Source organism: Thalassophryne amazonica, chromosome 7 (assembly GCF_902500255.1).
Source record: "Thalassophryne amazonica chromosome 7, fThaAma1.1, whole genome shotgun sequence".
NCBI lineage: Eukaryota > Metazoa > Chordata > Actinopteri > Batrachoidiformes > Batrachoididae > Thalassophryne > Thalassophryne amazonica.
In genome coordinates, this window is record NC_047109.1 from 71164459 (window position 1) to 71186791 (window position 22333).

Consider the following 22333-nt stretch of genomic DNA (forward strand, 5'->3'; position numbering starts at 1 on the left):
ATCAGGATATGTCATTCAAAGCGCATATTAAACAAATATGTAGGACTGCTTTTTTGCATTTACGCAATATCTCTAAAATTAGAAAGGTCTTGTCTCAGAGTGATGCTGAAAAACTAATTCATGCATTTATTTCCTCTAGGCTGGACTATTGTAATTCATTATTATCAGGTTGTCCTAAAAGTTCCCTGAAAAGCCTTCAGTTAATTCAAAATGCTGCAGCTAGAGTACTGACGGGGACTAGAAGGAGAGAGCATATCTCACCCATATTGGCCTCTCTTCATTGGCTTCCTGTTAATTCTAGAATAGAATTTAAAATTCTTCTTCTTACTTATAAGGTTTTGAATAATCAGGTCCCATCTTATCTTAGGGACCTCATAGTACCATATCACCCCAATAGAGCGCTTCGCTCTCAGACTGCAGGCTTACTTGTAGTTCCTAGGGTTTGTAAGAGTAGAATGGGAGGCAGAGCCTTCAGCTTTCAGGCTCCTCTCCTGTGGAACCAGCTCCCAATTCAGATCAGGGAGACAGACACCCTCTCTACTTTTAAGATTAGGCTTAAAACTTTCCTTTTTGCTAAAGCTTATAGTTAGGGCTGGATCAGGTGACCCTGAACCATCCCTTAGTTATGCTGCTATAGACTTAGACTGCTGGGGGGGTTCCCATGATGCACTGAGTGTTTCTTTCTCTTTTTGCTCTGTATGCACCACTCTGCATTTAATCATTAGTGATCGATCTCTGCTCCCCTCCACAGCATGTCTTTTTCCTGGTTCTCTCCCTCAGCCCCAACCAGTCCCAGCAGAAGACTGCCCCTCCCTGAGCCTGGTTCTGCTGGAGGTTTCTTCCTGTTAAAGGGGAGTTTTTCCTTCCCACTGTCGCCAAGTGCTTGCTCACAGGGGGACGTTTTGACCGTTGGGGTTTTTACGTAATTATTGTATGGCCTTGCCTTACAATATAAAGCGCCTTGGGGCAACTGTTTGTTGTGATTTGGCGCTATATAAAAAAATTGATTGAATTGATTGACTAACCACTTGGCGACCACTGCTGCTCGTGGGGTTTATCTTGTTTAGTGCTTTAATTCCCAAGAAAGTCTGATATAAATAATTACTAGAATTAATATTATAAATGATGAATGCATGAGTTTTCAGTGAATAAATCACACCTGAGTAAGTCGCAGGGCCTCCCAAACTCGTTAAAAAAAAAAAAAACACAACTTATACTCTGGAAAATACAGCAATAAGAGCATAACTACAGGCTGTAGTGTGTTGTGTCAGTCATGAACAAACTTTGTTACATGAACAAATATTTTCAGTGAACAAGGACAATTGGTTCCTGTCCATCTTGCATCTTGTTCTTTTCATTTGCTTGGCTTTATTAAGCCAGGTTTGTGTTTTGTTTGTGCTTATTTCCACCTTTAATTTCAGTCTTTATCAGCTTCTGACTTACAGTATCAAGAGGAACATGTGACCAGGCTGCACATGCCTCAAAAAACATTTAATTGTTCACCTGTGAACTACTTTGGAGAGGTGGGGACTGATCAGTAGAGTGGCCTCGGTGGTTGGCATCCAGGACCCAAGGCAGTGATGGTTCTATATGTGTGTGTTGTTGGATGTGTGTGTTGGATGCGGCGACCAGTGCACGCTCTCAGCGCTCATGCAAACAGGACATGCCATGGAATGAACTGTTTTGGGGAAACAAAACAGAAAGAACTGTGTTTCAACGAAGAATCATCTGGCCCTTCACAAGCAGGTTCACACTTAGAGTTGCTTTTCAATGACAGCTTTCTCTCTTCTGCCACCTACTGTTGTGGAGTATGTGGCAACAGAGGATAATGTGGTATAAAAACCTTATTAAAAGTTCTTATTAAAAACAATTACAGAAATATTTTAATGTATAAAAACAAGCTGTGCAACCTGTGAACTTTGCAAAAAGGGTGCATATCCAATAGCGATCTTATTGGATCCAGGACCCTTTTATTTTCAATTCTGCACATTGAACAGTAAGATCTGGGTTAAAAACCCCATCATGAATCAAACATTTACACGCTGTGTTAAACCTGTGAGGGGTCGGTATCACTGTGCACAATTAACACTCATTAACCCAGTGCAAAACATACACTAGTTTACACACAAAAACCCCATGATTTAGATATTTTGATGATAGTTATTGAAGCAAGTTACTTTTTAAAAAAACATTTAACAGGTGTTTGATATGTATGGAGCTGAGCAACAGGAAACATTTTATTCTGTCCACAGTAGTTTTTTTTTGTTGTTGTTGTTGTTTGTTTTTGTTTTTTTGATGTCACATACTCGGTTAGTAAATACAGAGTGTTTTGGGGAACAGTAACTGGTGTGAGAACATTTTCTGCTTTTCATTACTTTGTCAATCCTGCCCAGCACCCCATGTTTATTTGGTTTGGATGTGCATGCCTTTGGACACTTGCCGCAGTAGTTACGCAAAAATCAGTGTCAGGCCAGAATTTTTTAAATTTATTTTTCTGCTCTTTTTTTGGGGGGGTAATAACGCCAACAAAAAATAACTCTATCAGCACATCCGCACAGCAGTCAGGTCAGTTTTATGTTGTTCTCAGACATGAGGAATAATGATTGGATCATAATGTGATTTAAAAATGATTTAAAAATGTGATACGTTGTAGGTGCTGTAATTAACAAATCTAAATTAACGTGTTATTTTGACAGCCATACTCGAAACAAAAGCTTAATCTTCTAAAGCTGAAAATAACTTTGACTCACTGTTAATGTTGTCACATCCTATTTTAAATGATGACATAAAACTGCTCCTGGGCTCATGTTCATCAGAAATATGCCACAGCACGTGAATTAAAGATGCTTTGAAATCAGTTTTGTTGTATTTTTAAGCCTTTCAGCATGTTGCAAACTGATGTCATGTGATATTCTATACATGTTAACAAGCAGCCTGAGAGTCAGAGGTCAAAGGTTGAATGTCAGACTGTACACATATTGTTCAAAAGACAGTTTAGTCTTTTGCTGTACAGGGTTCTTTTGACTGATTGCACAGGCATCAAGTGTTGGTGAGACCGCAAAGGCCGTGAAGCAGCTGATGGCAGGGAAAGCTCCGGGGATCTGCGGTGGAGGTGAACTCCTCCAGGCAGGTGGAGATGCTGTTCTCCTGACATTGCAAACAATCTTTGTTTCAGTGTGGGAGATGGTCTCTATCGACAAGAATAAATGCCTTGTTGTCCCACTCTGGAAAAGAATGGCTGATTGCCTGGATTGCACTGGGGTATTACACTGCTCTCTGTGCCGGGGAAGGTCCTTGCAAAGGTTCTTCTTAATTGGACTGCATTCCAGTTACCTGCCGCTCATCAGTCTGAGCTTTATTTTCGTCTCAGAGCTGGAGTTACTGTTCACTATGAGATGCAAACATCTGTTATATTCTACCCATAAAGCCTTGTGTTTGGGGTCATTTCCTGTAGTTGGCTCAAATTACATTTGAACTTGTAACAAACTATAGCTTTGTCTTCATTTGTGAACTGAGTCACATTTGTAACTGTTTACCTGGACAAATAAAATGGACAGCATGGCGGTGCAAGCTGGTACTGAGATTTCCTCTCAAGAAGAAGATCCTTGGTTCAAGGCCACCCATTGCTCATTCTGGTGTAAAATATGTACCAAATCAACAAAGTGGATTTTGTGTGGCAACCCTGAGCAAAAAAATCCAGAGCAGCCAGAAGAAACTAATAAGGTGCATCCGGAAAGTATTCACAGCGCTTCACTCTTTCCACATTTTGTTATGGTACAGCCTAAAATTGATTAAATGAATGTCCTAAAAATTCTACACACAACAATGTGAATTTTTGTTTTGAGATTTTTGCAGATTTATTAAAAATAAAAAACTAAGAAATCACATGTACAACATACATAAGTATTCACAGTTTTTGCCATGAATCTCAAAATGGACCACTGGTGCATTCTGTTTCCACTAATCAACCTTGAGATGTTTGTACAGCTTAACTGGAGTCCACCTGGGGTAAATTCAGTTGATTAGGCATGATTTGGAAAGGCACATACTTGTCTACATTTAAGGTCCCACAGTTGACAGTGCATGTCAGAGTACAAACCAAGCATGAAGTCAAAGAAATTGTCTAAGACAATTATTTCTGTGCCTCTGAGACAGGATTGTCTCGAGGCACAAATCTGAGGAAGGGTACAGAAACATTTCTGCTGCTTTGAAGGTCCCAATGAGCACATCATGGGGACCTTCATCTGTAAATGAAAGAAATACGGATCCACCAGGACTCTTCCTAGAGCTTGCTGCACCAAGAACCCAATGGTCACTCTATCAGAGCTCCAGCATTCCTTTGTGGAGAGAGGAGAACCTTCCAGAAGGACAGCCATCCATCCATCCGCTTTCTTCCGCTTCGTCCGAGATTGGGTGCACAGGCAGCAGCTCAAGCAAAGCCGCCCAGACCTCCTGATCCACACACACCTCCCCTAGCTCCTGCGGGGGAACCCCGAGGCGTTCCCAAGCCAGCTGCAAGATGTAGTCCCTTCATCATGTCCTGGGTCTTCCCCGGGGCCTCCTCCTGATGGGACGTGCCCGGAACACCTCTCCAGCGAGGCGTCCAGGGGGCATCCAAAAAAGATGCCCGAGCCACCTCAGCTGGCTCCTTTTGACATGGAGGAGCAGCGGCTCGACTCCGAGCTCCTCCTGAGTGACCGAGCTCCTTACCCTATCTCTAAGGGAGCACCCAGCCACCCTGCGGAGGAAACTCATCTTGGCCGCTTGTACTCGCGATCTTGCTCTTTCGGTCATGAGCCAAATCTCATGACCAGAGGTGAGGGTCGGAACGTAGATCATTCGGTAAATCAAGAGCTTTGCCCCCCTGCTCAGCTCTCTCTTCACCACGACGGTCCGATACAGCGACCGCATCACTGCAGATGCTGCACCGATCTGTCAGTCGATCGCACGCTCCATCCGTCCCTCTCTGGTGAACAAGAACCCGAGATACTTAAACTCCTCCACTTGAGGCAAGGACACTCCACCGACCTGAAGAGGGGAAAGCACTTTTTTCCGGTTGAGAACCATGGCCTCAGATTTGGAGGTGCTGATTTTCAACCCGGACGCTTCACACTCGGCTGCAAACCGCTCCAGTGCACGCTGATGGTCCTGATTTGACGAAGCCACATCGTCCGCAAACAGCAGAGATGATATTCTGTGGTTCTCAAACCGGACCCCCTCTGCACCCTGACTGCGCCTAGAAATTCTGTCCATAAAGGTAATGAACAGAACCGGTGACACAGGGCAGCCCTGGTGGAGGCTAATGTGCACTGGAAACAGGCTTGACTTACTACCGGCAATGTGAACCAAGCTCCTGCTGCGGTCGTACAGGGACCGGATAGCCCTTAACAAAGGACCCCGGACCCCTTACTCCCAGAGCATCCCCCACAGGGTGCCTCGAGGGACATGGTCAAACGCCTTCTCCAGATCCACACAACACATGTGGACTGGTTGGGCGAACTCCCATGAGCACCCGATGGAGGATGTAGAGCTGGTCCAGTGTGCCGCGACCAGAACCAAAACCACACTGCTCCTCCTGAATCCGAGGTTTGACTATCGGTCATATTCTCCTCTCCAGTACTCTCGAATAGACCTTACCGGGGAGGCTGAGGAGTGTGATCCCCCTGTAGTTGGAACACACCCTCTGGTCCCCCTTCTTAAACAGTGGGACCACCAGCCTGGTGTGCCAATCCAGAGGCACTGTCCCCGACCACCACGCGATGTTGCAGAGATGTGTCAACCAAGACAGTCCCACAACATCCAGAGACTTAAGGTATTCCGGACGGATTTCATCCACCCCAGGAGCCTTGCCACCAAGGAGCTTTCTGACTATCTCAGTGACTTCGGCCTGGGTGATGGATGAGTCTGCCTCTGAGTCCACATTTTCTGCTTCCTCTTCGGAAGACGTGATGATGGGCTTGAGGAGATCCTCGAAGTATTCCTTCCACCACCCGACAACATCCCCAGTCAGGGTCAATAGCTCCCCACCCGCACTGTAGACAGTGTTGGTGGATAGCTGCTTCCGCCTCTGGAGACATCGGACGCTTTGCCAGAATTTCCCTCGAAGCCGACCGATAGTCCTCCTCCATGGCCTCCCCGAACTCTTCTCAGACCCGAGGTTTTGCCTCTGCGGCCACACAGGCTGCAGCATGCTTGGCCTGCCGGTACCTGTCAGCTGCCTCCGGAGTCCTACCTGCCAACAAAGACAAGTAGGATTCCTTCTTCAGCTTGACGGCATCCCTTACTTCCAGGATCCACCACCGGGTTCGGGGATTGCCGCCGCAACAGGCACCAGAGACCCTGCGACCACAGCTACGAGTGGCCGCATCGACAATGGCAGTGAAGAACATAGTCCATTCAGACTCCATGTCTCCAACCTCCCCCGGGATCTGGAAGAACCTCTCCCAGAGGTGGGAGTTGAAGACCTCGCTGACAGAGGGTTCCACCAGTCTTTCCCAGCAGACCCTCACGATACGTTTGGGCCTGCCAAGTCTGACCAGCATCCTCCCCTCCCAGCGGATCCAATTCACCACCAGGTGGTGATCGGTCAACAGCTCAGCACCTCTCTTCACCCGAGTGCCAGAGACATGTGGCCGAAGGTCAGATGATACGACTACAAAGTCGATCATCGACCTCTGGCTCGGTGTCCTGGTGCCACGTGCACTTATGGACACCCTTGTGCTCGAACATGGTGTTTGTGATGGACAAACTGTGGCTAGTCCAACAACTGAACACCACTCGGGTTCAGATCGGGGAGGCCGTGCTTCCCGATCACCCCCCTCCAGGTCTCACTGTCGCCGCCCACGTGGGCATTGAAGTCCCCCAGGAGAACAATGGAGTCCCCAGTCAGAGCACTATCTAGTACCCCTCTCAGGGACTCCAAGAAGGTCGGGTACTCTGCGCTGCTGCTTGGACCGTAGGCCAAGACAACAGTGAGAGACCTGTCCTATCCCTTCGGTGTAGGACAGAGCGCTTTAGGAAATCCTTCATTCCTACCGCTATTCGAGCCCAAAATGACTATTGTTGATTTGGAGGTGCTTTCTGTCTTTTAAAACCGGATTTGCTACTGTGCGACAACGGAATTTCTCCATGAGGGGATTAATAAAGTATTTATTTATCTATCTATCTATCTATCTGGAGGAAACAGACACCATCCCTACAGTGAAGCATGATGATTTTCAGCAGCAGGAACTGGAGACTAGTCAGGATTGAGCGAAAGATGAATGCAGCAATGTCCAGAGACATCCTGGATGAAAACCTGCTCCAGAGCGCTCTTGACCTCAGACTGGGGCGATGGTTCAGCTTTCACCACGACAATGACCCTAAGCACACAGCCAAGATATCAAAGGATTGGCTTCAGGACAACTCTGTGAATGTCCTTGAGTGGCCCAGCCAGAGCCCAGACCTGAATTTGATTGAACATCTCTGGAGAGATCTGAAAATTGAGAGGTGTTGCAAAGAGGAATGGACAAAACTGCCCAAAGATAGGTGCGGCCAAGTTTGTGGCATCATATTCAAAAAGATTTGAGGCTGTAATTGCTGCTGAAGGTGCATCTTTATGGGGTGTTGTGAGTAGAATTTTGAGGGGAAAAAGTTAATTTTGGAAAAAGGCTGTAAAATAACAAAATGTGGAAAAAGTGAAGTGCTGTGAATACTTTCTGGATACACCGTGCAGCTGAGGACCAGTGAAGCCTGTACTTGATTAATAAAAGTGGAACAAAACAAAAAAGGACATGTGATGTCTGATGCTGTCGGTTAAAAATGTCAATATGTCACAATCAGAAGTGCTTTATGAACCGGTAGCAGAATTAAATGACACTGACAGGCGACTGCTGCTCAGAAATGTATTTTCAATCAAAAGTTACAGTTACAGTACCATCCTGTGTACTTATCTTCTTTCTGTCTGTGTGGTTTTCAAAGGTACAGAGGCCAGCTGTGAGAATGAAGGAGAAGTTCTCCACATCCCCAACATCACGGACAACCCCTGCATCACCTGTGTCTGTCTGGTAAGAAAAACCAATTACATTTCTGTCACTTATGTTTCCTTCAGACATATGCGGACGGGAGTTAAACCTTTCTGCGGCCCATTAGTAGGGACCAGCATGGGTCAGGTGATCCACGTTAACAGTCTTCCTCTCAACTTGGCTCAGGCTTGGAGGCATCCTGTGTTGAATTTTGATTGAATCAATTATGCGTAGCCCACTTGGTTGTTATTCATGCACATTATTTGGCCAGGAAAGTCTGAATCAGCTGAGCAGAATGGGCCTTTGCATTGTCATGATGGAACTTCCAGATGCAGTTGCTTCTGCTCTGCCATTAGTGGCTTCGGCACAACCTTTTCTGACACTTTCCGCATGCCAAAATCCTCCATCAGAATGGAATGTGCCAAACCTGTGCTTCAACCCACCTCATCCACAAGTTCTTGGATGGTGACACGAAGGCAGTGTTGGGCACAGTTCTGCTAATCCGCTAACTAACTAATTAATTAACTAATTAATAGCCAATTATCAACGCTAATGTTTTCATTATTGGTTTAGCTTTTCAGATAATTCTGAAAACCATCAGCGGACTTATTATCTTCTGATAAATTTTGGTCCAATAATTTTTAGACCGCTAACATATTTTTGCAGGTGTAGTGAACAAAGCTTAACAGTTACAAACATTTATGAAGTCTGATATTAAAGATTTGAGTACTTACCTGTTAAATGTTTTGTAGTAACTGTACAGTTGTATCCAGAGGAGAGCTAGTTTCAGGAGAAACCGCTCTATCCTCTGCATACGAGGTCTGTTAGAAAAGTATCCGACCTTTTTATTTTTTTCAAAAACCATATGGATTTGAATCACGTGTGATTGCATCAGCCAAGCTTGAACCTTCGTGCGCATGCGTGAGTTTTTTCACGCCTGTCGGTTGTGTCACTCGCCTGTGAGCAGGCTTTGTGTGAGCAGTGGTCCACCCCTGTCGTCGGATTTTTATTGCGAATAAAATGTCTGAACGATTTGGAGCTTTGCTGCATCAATTTTTTCCAGAAACTGTAAGAGACCTCCAGGTGGACACCATTCGGAAAATTCAGATGGCTTTCAGGGACGATTTTATGGGGATTACAGAGATTAAGGAGTGCTCCAGCCGGTTTAAAGACCGCCCACAGCGTCTGAGAGCGCGGCGCACTCCGAGCGCCGATCGACAGGCTGAAACAACCAGATCATTTCCAACGTGAAGGCTTTGTTGATCCGGGACGTTGTCTGACTTACACAACAATGGCAGAAGACGTGGACATCAGTACTTTTTCAGCACATTCCACTGTTACAGGAGTTTTTTTCATGGAAAGAGGAGCGGAGGGATGCATCACCATGCTGCTCATGGCGCGGCACAAAACCACCTCCGTGTTGGTCTCACAGGACGGCTTTCAGACGGCTTTTGGTGGCTTTTCAGTCGTGTGACTATCCGAGAAATTGTGCATGAGCTGAACATGCCAGAACATGAGGCTTGAACATGAAGCAATGCCGTGATGAAGCCTCACAGGACATGTCTGATCATTTCTTAATAACATTTACATTTACTCTGATGGACTACCCAGCAGTGGGGAATAAGTTTCATTACACTAGAAGTCTTTCAGAAAGCGCTGTAACTAGGTTTAAGGATATGATTCCTTCTTTATGTTCTCTAATGCCATATACCAACACAGTGCAGAGTAGCTACCTAAACTCTGTAAGTGAGATAGAGTATCTCGTCAATAGTTTTACATCCTCATTGAAGACAACTTTGGATGCTGTAGCTCCTCTGAAACAGAGAGCTTTAAATCAGAAGTGCCTGACTCCGTGGTATAACTCACAAACTTGTAGCTTAAAGCAGATAACCCGTAAGTTGGAGAGGAAATGGCGTCTCACTAATTTAGAAGATCTTCACTTAGCCTGGAAAAAGAGTCTGTTGCTCTATAAAAAAAGCCCTCCATAAAGCTAGGACATCTTTCTACTCATCACTAATTGAAGAAAATAAGAACAACCCCAGGTTTCTTTTCAGCACTGTAGCCAGGCTGACAAAGAGTCAGAGCTCTATTGAGCTGAGTATTCCATTAACTTTAACTAGTAATGACTTCATGACTTTCTTTGCTAACAAAATTTTAACTATTAGAGAAAAAATTACTCATAACCATCCCAAAGACGTATCGTTATCTTTGGCTGCTTTCAGTGATGCCAGTATTTGGTTAGACTCTTTCTCTCCGATTGTTCTGTCTGAGTTATTTTCATTAGTTACTTCATCCAAACCATCAACATGTTTATTAGACCCCATTCCTACCAGGCTGCTCAAGGAAGCCCTACCATTATTTAATGCTTCGATCTTAAATATGATCAATCTATCTTTGTTAGTTGGCTATGTACCACAGGCTTTTAAGGTGGCAGTAATTAAACCATTACTTAAAAAGCCATCACTTGACCCAGCTATCTTAGCTAATTATAGGCCAATCTCCAACCTTCCTTTTCTCTCAAAAATTCTTGAAAGGGTAGTTGTAAAACAGCTAACTGATCATCTGCAGAGGAATGGTCTATTTGAAGAGTTTCAGTCAGGTTTTAGAATTCATCATAGTACAGAAACAGCATTAGTGAAGGTTACAAATGATCTTCTTATGGCCTCGGACAGTGGACTCATCTCTGTGCTTGTTCTGTTAGACCTCAGTGCTGCTTTTGATACTGTTGACCATAAAATTTTATTACAGAGATTAGAGCATGCCATAGGTATTAAAGGCACTGCGCTGCGGTGGTTTGAATCATATTTGTTCAATCTGTGAATCTTCTTCACAGACTAAAGTTAATTATGGAGTTCCACAAGGTTCTGTGCTAGGACCAATTTTATTCACTTTATACATGCTTCCCTTAGGTAGTATTATTAGACGGTATTGCTTAAATTTTCATTGTTACGCAGATGATACCCAGCTTTATCTATCCATGAAGCCAGAGGACACACACCAATTAGCTAAACTGCAGGATTGTCTTACAGACATAAAGACATGGATGACCTCTAATTTCCTGCTTTTAAACTCAGATAAAACTGAAGTTATTGTACTTGGCCCCACAAATCTTAGAAACATGGTGTCTAACCAGATCCTTACTCTGGATGGCATTACCCTGACCTCTAGTAATACTGTGAGAAATCTTGGAGTCATTTTTGATCAGGATATGTCATTCAAAGCGCATATTAAACAAATATGTAGGACTGCTTTTTTGCATTTACGCAATATCTCTAAAATCAGAAAGGTCTTGTCTCAGAGTGATGCTGAAAAACTAATTCATGCATTTATTTCCTCTAGGCTGGACTATTGTAATTCATTATTATCAGGTTGTCCTAAAAGTTCCCTAAAAAGCCTTCAGTTAATTCAAAATGCTGCAGCTAGAGTACTGACGGGGACTAGAAGGAGAGAGCATATCTCACCCATATTGGCCTCTCTTCATTGGCTTCCTGTTAATTCTAGAATAGAATTTAAAATTCTTCTTCTTACTTATAAGGTTTTGAATAATCAGGTCCCATCTTATCTTAGGGACCTCGTAGTACCATATCACCCCAATAGAGCGCTTCGCTCTCAGACTGCAGGCTTACTTGTAGTTCCTAGGGTTTGTAAGAGTAGAATGGGAGGCAGAGCCTTCAGCTTTCAGGCTCCTCTCCTGTGGAACCAGCTCCCAATTCAGATCAGGGAGACAGACACCCTCTCTACTTTTAAGATTAGGCTTAAAACTTTCCTTTTTGCTAAAGCTTATAGTTAGGGCTGGATCAGGTGACCCTGAACCATCCCTTAGTTATGCTGCTATAGACGTAGACTGCTGGGGGGTTCCCATGATGCACTGTTTCTTTCTCTTTTTGCTCTGTATGCACCACTCTGCATTTAATCATTAGTGATCGATCTCTGCTCCCCTCCACAGCATGTCTTTTTCCTGGTTCTCTCCCTCAGCCCCAACCAGTCCCAGCAGAAGACTGCCCCTCCCTGAGCCTGGTTCTGCTGGATGTTTCTTGCTGTTAAAAGGGAGTTTTTCCTTCCCACTGTAGCCAAGTGCTTGCTCACAGGGGGTCGTTTTGACCGTTGGGGTTTTACATAATTATTGTATGGCCTTGCCTTACAATATAAAGCGCCTTGGGGCAACTGTTTGTTGTGATTTGGCGCTATATAAAAAAATTGATTGAATTGATTGAATGTTGGGGCATGTCCAGCTCATGCACAATTTCTCGGATAGTCACACGACTGAAAAGCCACCGAAAGCCGTCTGAAAGCCGTCCTGTGAGACCAACACAGTGGTGGTTTTGTGCCGCGCCATGAGCGGCATGGTGGCGCATCCCTCCGCTCCTCTTTCCATGAAAAAAACTCCTGTAACAGTGGAATGTGCTGAAAAAGTACTGATGTCCACGTCTTCTGCCATTGTTGTGTAAGTCAGACGACGTCCCGGATCAACAAAGCCTTCACGTTGGAAATGATCTGGTTGTTTCAGCCTGTCGATCGGCGCTCATGGTGCGCTGCGCTCTCAGATGCTGTGGGCAGTCTTTAAACCAGCTGGAGCACTCCTTAATCTGTGTAATCCCCATAAAATCATCCCTGAAAGCCATCTGAATTTTCCGAATGGTGTCCACCTGGAGGTCTCTCACAGTTTCTGGAAAAATTTGATGCAGCAAAGCTCCAAATCGTTCAGACATTTTATTCGCAATAAAAATCCGACGAGAGGGGTGGACCACTGCTCACACAAAGCCTGCTCACAGGCGAATGACGCAACCGACAGGCGTGAAAAAACTCACGCATGCGCACGAAGGTTCAAGCTTGGCTGATGCAATCACATGTGATTCAAATCCATATGGTTTTTGAAAAAAATAAAAAGGTCGGATAGTTTTCTAACAGACCTCGTACAGAGAACTCGTCACAGAAAAGAAAGCAAGCAAAAGAAAAAAAAAAAAAAAGATAATTTCTTTTAACCCCATACTGATTTACTGGCAATATCCCCCAAGTCATCCAGAGGCATAAAGTTTTAACTTATGGTTAAAATTTTAACCAAACTAATTTTGGACAAGTTATTTAAATTAACGTCACATCTGAAGTTATATAAAGTGAAAATATCAGATATATGTTTTAGTTTTAAAGTAATGCACTAATTTTGAAGGTTTTATTGTGGACAAGCTGTCTCCACAGAGTGCATTATGGGTAATCTCAGTACATTCACGCAGCTGAAATGCATTTGAGATGCTCTGAACAGGCTCCACACGGACAACAGCATTAAACCCTTTGTATATTGTGCCTAAAACTCTCGGGAATATATTCTCTGGGTTTATAGACATTGTTATTGTGTTTGTTTTATGTAAAAATGCCAGAAGAGGCTCAGGTTGGTTCTCCATTATTTTCAGTTGGAATCACTGTGTGCTGCAATCACTTCCTGATTGCTTTTTAACATCCTGCTTATGTCAAACACTGTCTGTCATCTTTTCCAAGACCTCTGCCTCATAGCGGTAGTGCAATATTCTGTTAAGGAATAATGATTTTTTTTTTTTTTTTGGTGTTTGTAGAGTTGAACTTAGCTCCTCTCAACTGATTCACTGCTGCAAACTATGTAGTAAACAGGTACTTCCAGCAGTGGGCAGGGCGCATAAAGACATAAGTGCTGACTCATTGTTTGGGTTTGTGGTTGCCTTTGATTGTGGTGTTAAAACTCAAAATCAACTTTTTAGTAGTTGCAAGTGTACCGGAGACAATACTGAAAGTTATCGGTTAGCTGTAGCTTCCGATAATTTTTTGGGTGGTTTATTGGTTTAGCTTCATAAAAGATAACTTTTCAATTAGCTGATTAGCTGTTATTGAAGCCAACTTTTTCGTTAGCTGTGCCCACCACTGCATGAAGGTCATCCATGACCAAAGCCCGTATTCTGTCAATTACTTAGTTATGCCAGCTTATGGATGCCATATTACATATATATCCATATTACATGGAGGAAGGGGAGGCAAGGAATCTGGGGATTCTGGTGGTTGGCTCTCATTGCGGTATTGTATCACTTCCTGTTCCGGAGCACAGCGGTGTTTTTCTGTATCTTGGGGCAGCTGTTTGTTGTGATTTGGCGCTATATAAAAAAATTGATTGATTGATTGATTGATTGATTGATTGATTGATTGATGAGGTTTGAACCTGTAACCTTTGCACTGGAAACACGCGCACTAACCACTTGGCCACCACCCCTGCCGGGAAACATCTGTGAGTGAATACATCAATTCTGAGGCATTGATGACAGTCCAAGTGTGAGGCTTTAAGTTTGGTTTTGGTGAAATGTATGGTGAGACGAGAAGTGCAGTGAGAAACATTTGACAGTGTGATACCAGCAATTGTGAGATGTATGAACGCACTGTTCATCTTTAGGCACATGACATGATTTGGCGAGTAGAGGAAATGTGTCTGTTTTCAGTATTCTGAGTATTTACAGCAAACTTTGCAGTGAAACATGAAATAGGGTTTCCTTGCTTTAACACACATACCTTTCAGGCTGCTGTGGCTCAGCCCACCTATTAAAACCATCCTACAAAATGTTAAGTGACAACTCTTTCCTGGAACGCATGCACTTTGACATCTATCCCCAACTTTACTGTAGAGGTTTTTGTTTGAGGGGATGAGAATCGATGAACTTGATGTTTCTGTGTTTCTTAGAAAGATTTGACTTTCTGTGTGGTTGTTGATGTCTGTGAACAACATCCTATAAAAATGCAACACTCAGTGTTTTGAGACAGTTGGCCAATGCCAATTTGCAAAACAGCTTCAGTCCCTTGTGAGAAAAGGATTCCACATATATCTGAAGTCTACTGTAGGGACGGACATAGTCTTCCGAAAACATATTCCCCCATTTACTGCACAACATGTCAGTGCAAAACCCGCCACAGATGTTCAGATGGGTTGAGTTCTGGTGATGAATTTAAAGGCCGTAGCATGTTATTGACAGTTCACCTTCAACAAATTGTTTGGAGAACTTTCCTGTTCTGACTATTGGACTTTGTCAACTTATAAGAGATGACTACAATTGTCAAATCTAGACTAAGGCTGGCATCTCAGTACGCAATGATGCAACATGACATGTTTTGCCACAGTTGTACAGATACGCAAGTCCTATCACAAGGTGTGTAGGACAGCTGTATTACGAGCATACATCTTGGTGACATCGAACTGTAACGCAGCAGTTCAAGCATGTTCATAATTTCTGCAGTGGGACTGCAGTTGTATTTCCCACATTACATCACAACACAGATTCAATGATGTTACAGAAATGTTATTATTGTTTTACACACACACACACACACACACACACACACACACACACACACACACACACACACACACACACACACACACACACACACACACACACACACACACACACACACACACACACACACACTTGCGAAAGGGAAGCAGCCAAAAAAAAGATGCACTTACCTGTGGCAAAGTTCACTAGACCTCCATAAAGACTTTGTGTGAGGAAGAGATGCATGTTTCTGTTGTTGAAATCCCAAATAAGAGCTGCTGGAAGAATCTCAAACAAACAAACAACAACAACAAAAAGTAAAGTTGACCCAAAGTAGAGATCTAACATCCAAGGTGCACGCTGTGACCATGGAGTGTTGGAGGCTGTAGAGATGACAAAACAGAAAATCTTGCTGTCTCCATGTAACATACGAGGTCTGTTAGAAAAGTATCCGACCTTTTTATTATTTGCAAAAATCTGATGGATTAGAATCACGTGTGCTTGCGTGAGCCAACCTTGAACCTTCGTGCGCATGCATGAATTTTTTCACGCCTGTCAATTGCATCATTTGCTGGTAAGCAGCCTTTGTGTGAGGACGTGTGTTGTGCTCTCGTCGAATTTTCATTGCAAGGAAAATGCCGGAACGACTGGAGCAGCACTACTGCATCAAATTTAGCCAGAAACTAGGTGATAGCCAGGTGGAAACCATTCAGAAGATTCAGACGGCTTTCGGTGATGATGCTTTGGGCATCACACAGATTAAGGAGCGGTACAACCGGTTTAAAGACGTCTGCACAACGGTGGAGAGCGAGCCACGCTCCGGTCGGCCATCAACATGCTGAAATGACCAGATCATTTCCAAAGTGAACGCTGTGGTGAAGCGGGACCATTGTATGACTGTTCGAGAAATTGCGGAAGAGGTGGACATCAGCACTTTTTCGGCACATTCCACTGTGACATAGTAGAAAAAGCTTGAATCTTCGACTGGACTGGGTTGCTTGACGCAAGGACGTTTCGCTTCAAATCGCAGACGCTTCCTCAGCTAAAATTCTTGCTCTGGTGGTCTGACTTCTGTCTTGACTCTTGTAGAGAAGAATAATCAAGAAGTCACAAAAGCTGGAGTTTTAAACCTAACCAGACCCCTCCTACCGAGAGGCAGACTGCTATAGGCCAGTGACTAAACAATAGCTCTAATTAGCACCTATTGTGCTCTAGTTAGCACCCTCCTAATGACAGGGCAGCTGTCCCTCCTAATGATGGGAGGGACCCTCTCCTGATGGCTCCCTTGAGAGGGTGCGATTTGAAGCGAAATGTCCTTGCATCAAGCAACCCAGTCCAGTCGAAGATTCAAGCTTTTTCTACTATGGAAACCACCTGGACAACTGAGAGCCTACACAGAAACATTCCACTGTGACAGAAGATTTGGCCATGAAAAGAGTTGCAGCGAAGCTGCTGACAGCGGAGCAAAAAGCACCTCCTTGTTGAAATTTCGCTGCAACTCCTTTCATGACCAAATCTTCTGTCACAGTGGAATGTGCCGAAAAAGTGCTGATGTCCACCTCTTCCGCAATTTCTCGGACAGTCACACAACGGTCCCACATCACCACAGCGTTCACTTTGGAAATGATCTGGTCATTTCAGCATGTTGATGGCCGACCGGAGCGTGGCTCACTCTCCACCGTTGTGCGGACGTCTTTAAACCAGTTGTACCGCTCCTTAATCTGTGTGATGCCCATAGGATCGTCACCAAAAGCCGTCTGAATCTTCCAAATGGTTTCCACCTGGCTGTCGCCCAGTTTCTGGCAAAATTTGATGCAGTAGCGCTGCTCCAGTCGTTCTGTCTTTTTCCTTGCAATGAAAATCCGACGAGCACACAGCACATGTCCTCACACAAAGGCTGCTTACCAGCAAATGACACAATCGACAGGCGTGAAAAAAAATCACGCATGCGCACGAAGGTTCAAGGTTGGCTCACGCAAGCACACATGATTCTATTCCATCAGATTTGTGCAAAAAATAAAAAGGTCAGATACTTTTCTAACAGACCTCGTATGATTAATTCTATGGTTTCATTCATTTATGCACATAAAGTAAATACTTAAATAATTTTGTCAGTGCATACACTGACTGGAAAAGCCAAGGTGGCTCAAGTGATGCACCTTTTTCTCTGCACAAACAACATCTGTGCTGTGCTTGATAAATGTATTTGTGTTTGATATTAGAGCCATAAACAACCAATAATAATGTCCATCACACAGGTTGTTATACTCAACAAAAATATAAACGCAACACTTTTGGTTTTGCTCCCATTTTGTATGAGATGAACTCAAAGATCTAAAACGTTTTCCACATACACAATATCACCATTTCCCTCAAATATTGTTCACAAACCAGTCTAAATCTGTGATAGTGAGCACTTCTCCTTTGCTGAGATAATCCATCCCACCTCACAGGTGTGCCATATCAAGATGCTGATTAAACACCATGATTAGTGCACAGGTGTGCCTTAGACTGCCCACAATAAAAGGCCACTCTGAAAAGTGCAGTTTTATCACACAGCACAATACCACAGATGTCGCAAGATTTGAGGGAGCGTGCAATTGGCATGCTGACAGCAGGAATATCAGCCAGAGCTGTTGCTCGTGTATTGAATGTTCATTTCTCTACCATAAGCCGTCTCCAAAGGCGTTTCAGAGAATTTGGCAGTACATCCAATCAGCCTTACAACCACAGACCACGTGTAACCACACCAGCCCAGGACCTCCACATCCAGCATGTTCACCTCCAAGATCGTCTGAGACCAGCCAGTCGGACAGCTGCTGAAACAATCGGTTTACATAACCAAAGAATTTCTGCACAAACTGTCAGAAACCGTCTCAGGGAAGCTCATCTGCATGCTCGTCGTCCTCATCGGGGTCTCGACCTGACTCCAGTTCGTCGTCGTAACAGACATGAGTGGGCAAATGCTCACATTCGCTGGCATTTGGCACGTTGGAGAGGTGTTCTCTTAACGGATGAATCCCAGTTCACACTGTTCAGGGCAGATGGCAGACAGCGTGTATGGCGTCGTGTGGGTGAGCGGTTTTCTGATGTCAATGTTGTGGATCGAGTGGCCCATGGTGGCGGTGGGGTTATGGTATGGACAGGCGTCTGTTATGGATGAAGAACACAGGTGCATTTTATTGATGGCATTTTGAATGCACAGAGATACCGTGACGAGATCCTGAGGCCCATTGTTGTGCCATACATCCAAGAACATCACCTCATGTTGCAGCAGGATAATGCACGACCCCATGTTGCAAGGATCTGTACACAATTCTTGGAAGCTGAAAATGTCCCAGTTCTTGCATGGCCGGCATACTCACCGGACATGTCACCCATTGAGCATGTTTGGGATGCTCTGGACCGGCGTATACGACAGCGTGTACCAGTTCCTGCCAATATCCAACAACTTCGCACAGCCATTGAAGAGGACTGGACCAACATTCCACAGGCCACAATTGACAACCTGATCAACTCTATGCGAAGGAGATGTGTTGCACTGCATGAGGAAAATGGTGGTCACACCAGATACTGACTGGTATCCTCCCCCAATAAAACAAAACTGCACCTTTCAGAGTGGCCTTTTATTGTGGGCAGTCTAAGGCACACCTGTGCACTAATCATGGTGTCTAATCAGCATCTTGATATGGCACACCTGTGAGGTGGGATGGATTATCTCAGCAAAGGAGAAGTGCTCACTAATTGTAATTGTATCTTTTGAGCGATGTAAAATGTTTCATGCTGAATAAAATTTACTAGTGACGGAGAAACTGAAGCTTTTTGAGCCACTGAATCAATATGAAGCAATTAGTGGCTTGCAAAAGTATTCAGACCCTTGGTATTTCACACATTTTATTTGTTTATGGCATTTCAAATACAAAAAGTAAATCAGGTTTCTCAATATAAAAATTTCTAAAATGATCTTCCTTAGACTCAAACTGAAAGTAAATCTCTACAACTTGATATAAATGAATTAAAAATATAAAAGCCAAGATGATGTGTTGCATAAGCAATCAGTTCCTTTAGTATAATACCTGTAAATAATCAGTTTAATTGCCAGTTTTCTTCAGACAAGTCAGGGGATGGATACATGAACATTTCCAAGTCACTGAATATGTCTTGAACTTTATTTACATCAGTTATGAAGAACTACAAACAGTATGGCACTCTATGGTAAATCTGTGTGGAGTAGACAGTTCTCAAAAACTGAGTGACTGTGCAAGAAGAGTGAGGAAAGCCACCAAGACACCCAGACAACCCAGAAGAAGTTACTGGCTTCTGTGGCTGTGACTGGAGAAATTGTGCATCGTGCATGTTTTGCATTTTGTATCCCCAGTTACACTGCTCCATGATGAAGTGGTATAGAGGAGGGTTTTATTAAAAAGAAGACCTGAAAGTTCAGCTACAATTTGCCAGAAGGTACATCTGAGATGTAAGCCTAGATTTAATGTTTTGGTGAAAGAAAACCCTTCAGTGACTTGGAAATGTTCATGTATTCATCCCCTGACTTGTCTGAAGAAAACGTCTTTGTTACTACCTCTCCAGTTCTGGCACAGACGTTGGCAGAGAAGTTGATGGCATATGAAGACAGATTTTGGCCAGCTTGTAGAGTTGGATAAACAGCTCTCTCCATCCTCCCCATGTCTCTGTTCCTCACACTCTCAAACACTCACTACACAGACTATCACACAAACACTTTCTAATGTTCTCACACTCACTTTACACTTATCCACTTATTAACATATTAATCTTTCTCTGTATGTGTACTTAATATGTGTAAGTATGTATGTGTATGTAAGTGTGTAAATCAGTATGTATAGTGTCTGATACTTTTATGTTTTTGTGTTTAAAATTAGTCTTTGATTGAGTCATTGTAGAATCCAGAATTTGGTCAAATTTCCACCTAACTACTGGTTTTAATGCTGGTTTAGGCCGCAGTGTGACATGATGTAGATTTTGACAAGTCAGTGACTGTGTGGCACGTTGGCATTTTGGGTTTTCTTCTTCTTTTTCTTCTCCTGGGTAATTATGTGCCTTCTACACTGATATTAATAGAAATAGCTACTGAATATGATTGAAAGTTTAAAGCTATTATCTTTGGACAAATCTGATAGAAAGTCCTGTTTAAGTGTACAGTGTATACACTCCCCTTCATCGTATGAACAGTACGTTCAATGTGAGCATAAGGATTGGGGTGCTACCTTTTGAAGGAATAGTAAAGTTACTTGTCCAGCACACAACTCACACAATGACAGTTTCACAGTCACCTGGTTTATTTGGAAAAATGGATTAATGCAGCAATTTGAGGTTCACGACAGAAGAGAATGTGATTCAACGCCTTGACCCTTAATGGAAAACCCACTCAGCTATGGCCTCCTCATATAGTAAGTGTGTATACCCTGTGGCCCATGATTGGCTGTGTTTAGAGGCTCCCCTCTGCCTGACTGAGATGTCCTCTGTGTTATCAGGCAGACATCAGCCAAAAGCCTGCTGAATGCTATCAGTCATCAGCATGCAATGGTCAGCCTTTCATCTCCACTTTAACCCCATACAAGCACCCCCTCCCTGCACACGTGCACACTGACACATTCACGACCGCAAATATAATTAGCTGTCCCGGCACTGAATTTGTTTATTTGTAAAAACTTCTTAAAAACAAAAATGCAAAAAATGTTTCCCTAGCATATTGGTGTCCCTTCAGTGGAAAGAAGGGTAACTTCTGATTGGTTGATATGTTTGTATTTTATTCTATATATATTTTTTAAAATATTGAATCACATCTGTATCATTCCAAAAGTGGGTGCTTGAAAAAAACCAGTAAGGGTTGCTAATTGTCATGCTCAGAATATAACCAATAGGGGGCAGTAGATGTCCACATCCTTAACATTTGAACGTCCTGAAGTAATGAAGTAATGAAGAAAATATGTAATATCAACATTTAATAAAGAAGAAAAACAATTTTAAAATATGCAATTTAAAATATTTTTAAGTCGCATGACTGGCAGTAAAATAGTTTGATCTTTGTTGGTGTAACATGAGTGACAAATCAGATTAAAACAATGTTTTAGCAAAAAAAAAAAAAAAAAAAAAGATTTATTTATTAGAAAAAAAATAAACACAATGATTTAACTTAACCAGATTCTCATCACTCTTTCCCAGAGTTCACCATCTTCACCTTTTTAGCGCAAGCCACCGTGATACATAAGCTGTAGTAATGAACTCCGTCTGTGTGTGCGTCCGCCTGACCGTCTGTCTGTCGACACTAAATCCAGGATATTTGAGCTAAAACTAACTTTGTCACGGGTTCAGAGGGTCCCAGTCTTGACCTGCTTTTTCTAGGTAAAATCGTGGATGTTTGCAATAACGAGCATCTGAATGCTGCTGTGCTCAACAGTACCAAAAGCGGAGGCTGCAGGTCCTTCAGGACAGACTGGTTGTTATTTAGGGATACTGGTGCCTCGGTGGCTCCGCTGTCCCACATACCGGGGTGGGGTAGGGGGTTTGGGTGGAAGGTTAGCTTCCTAGTTTGTCCAGAGGACCTGCTAATGGCCCTTGGGGTTGGAACACACACCCACATGCACACGCTCACAGAGGAGTCATTGTGTGTGTCCGGGTGAGGCAGAGTGCTGTGGAGCCAAGAGTGGATGTGGTTGACAGATTGACTGACAGGTAGGTCGCCATGACAATCTGTTATCTTGGAGGGAGCCCAGTGATCTCCGTCATGGTCGTCATCGTCTTTGTATATCTGTCTGTCCATCGCTGTGTTTTTTTTTTCCATTCTTTCATCATCTCTTCCTCTCTCCGCTCTAGGTCAGGTTAGCTGAATTCTCAGCACCTGATTTTTTTTTTTCTCATGTGATCTCTGCAGCCCACACGCACCACAACCTGCAGTTTTTTAATCAGTGCAGTAGTCACATTTGACATATCCACTGTTCACCGTGCTTATGCCATCTTATGGCCACATGGGAAGTTTTTATCGATTTGGTGTTTCGTCCACACATAAAT

At 43.5% G+C, this 22333-nt stretch overlaps 1 protein-coding gene across 1 annotated transcript in view; it reads left to right on the forward strand.

The window, feature by feature from the left end:
• bmper (BMP binding endothelial regulator) overlaps positions 1-22333 on the forward strand; it is a 135878-nt gene that overhangs the window by 19800 nt on the left and 93745 nt on the right. The window contains exon 2 of the mRNA XM_034174407.1: positions 7960-8045. Coding sequence (XP_034030298.1) covers positions 7960-8045 — 86 coding nt within the window. The remainder of the gene's footprint in view (positions 1-7959; positions 8046-22333) is intronic.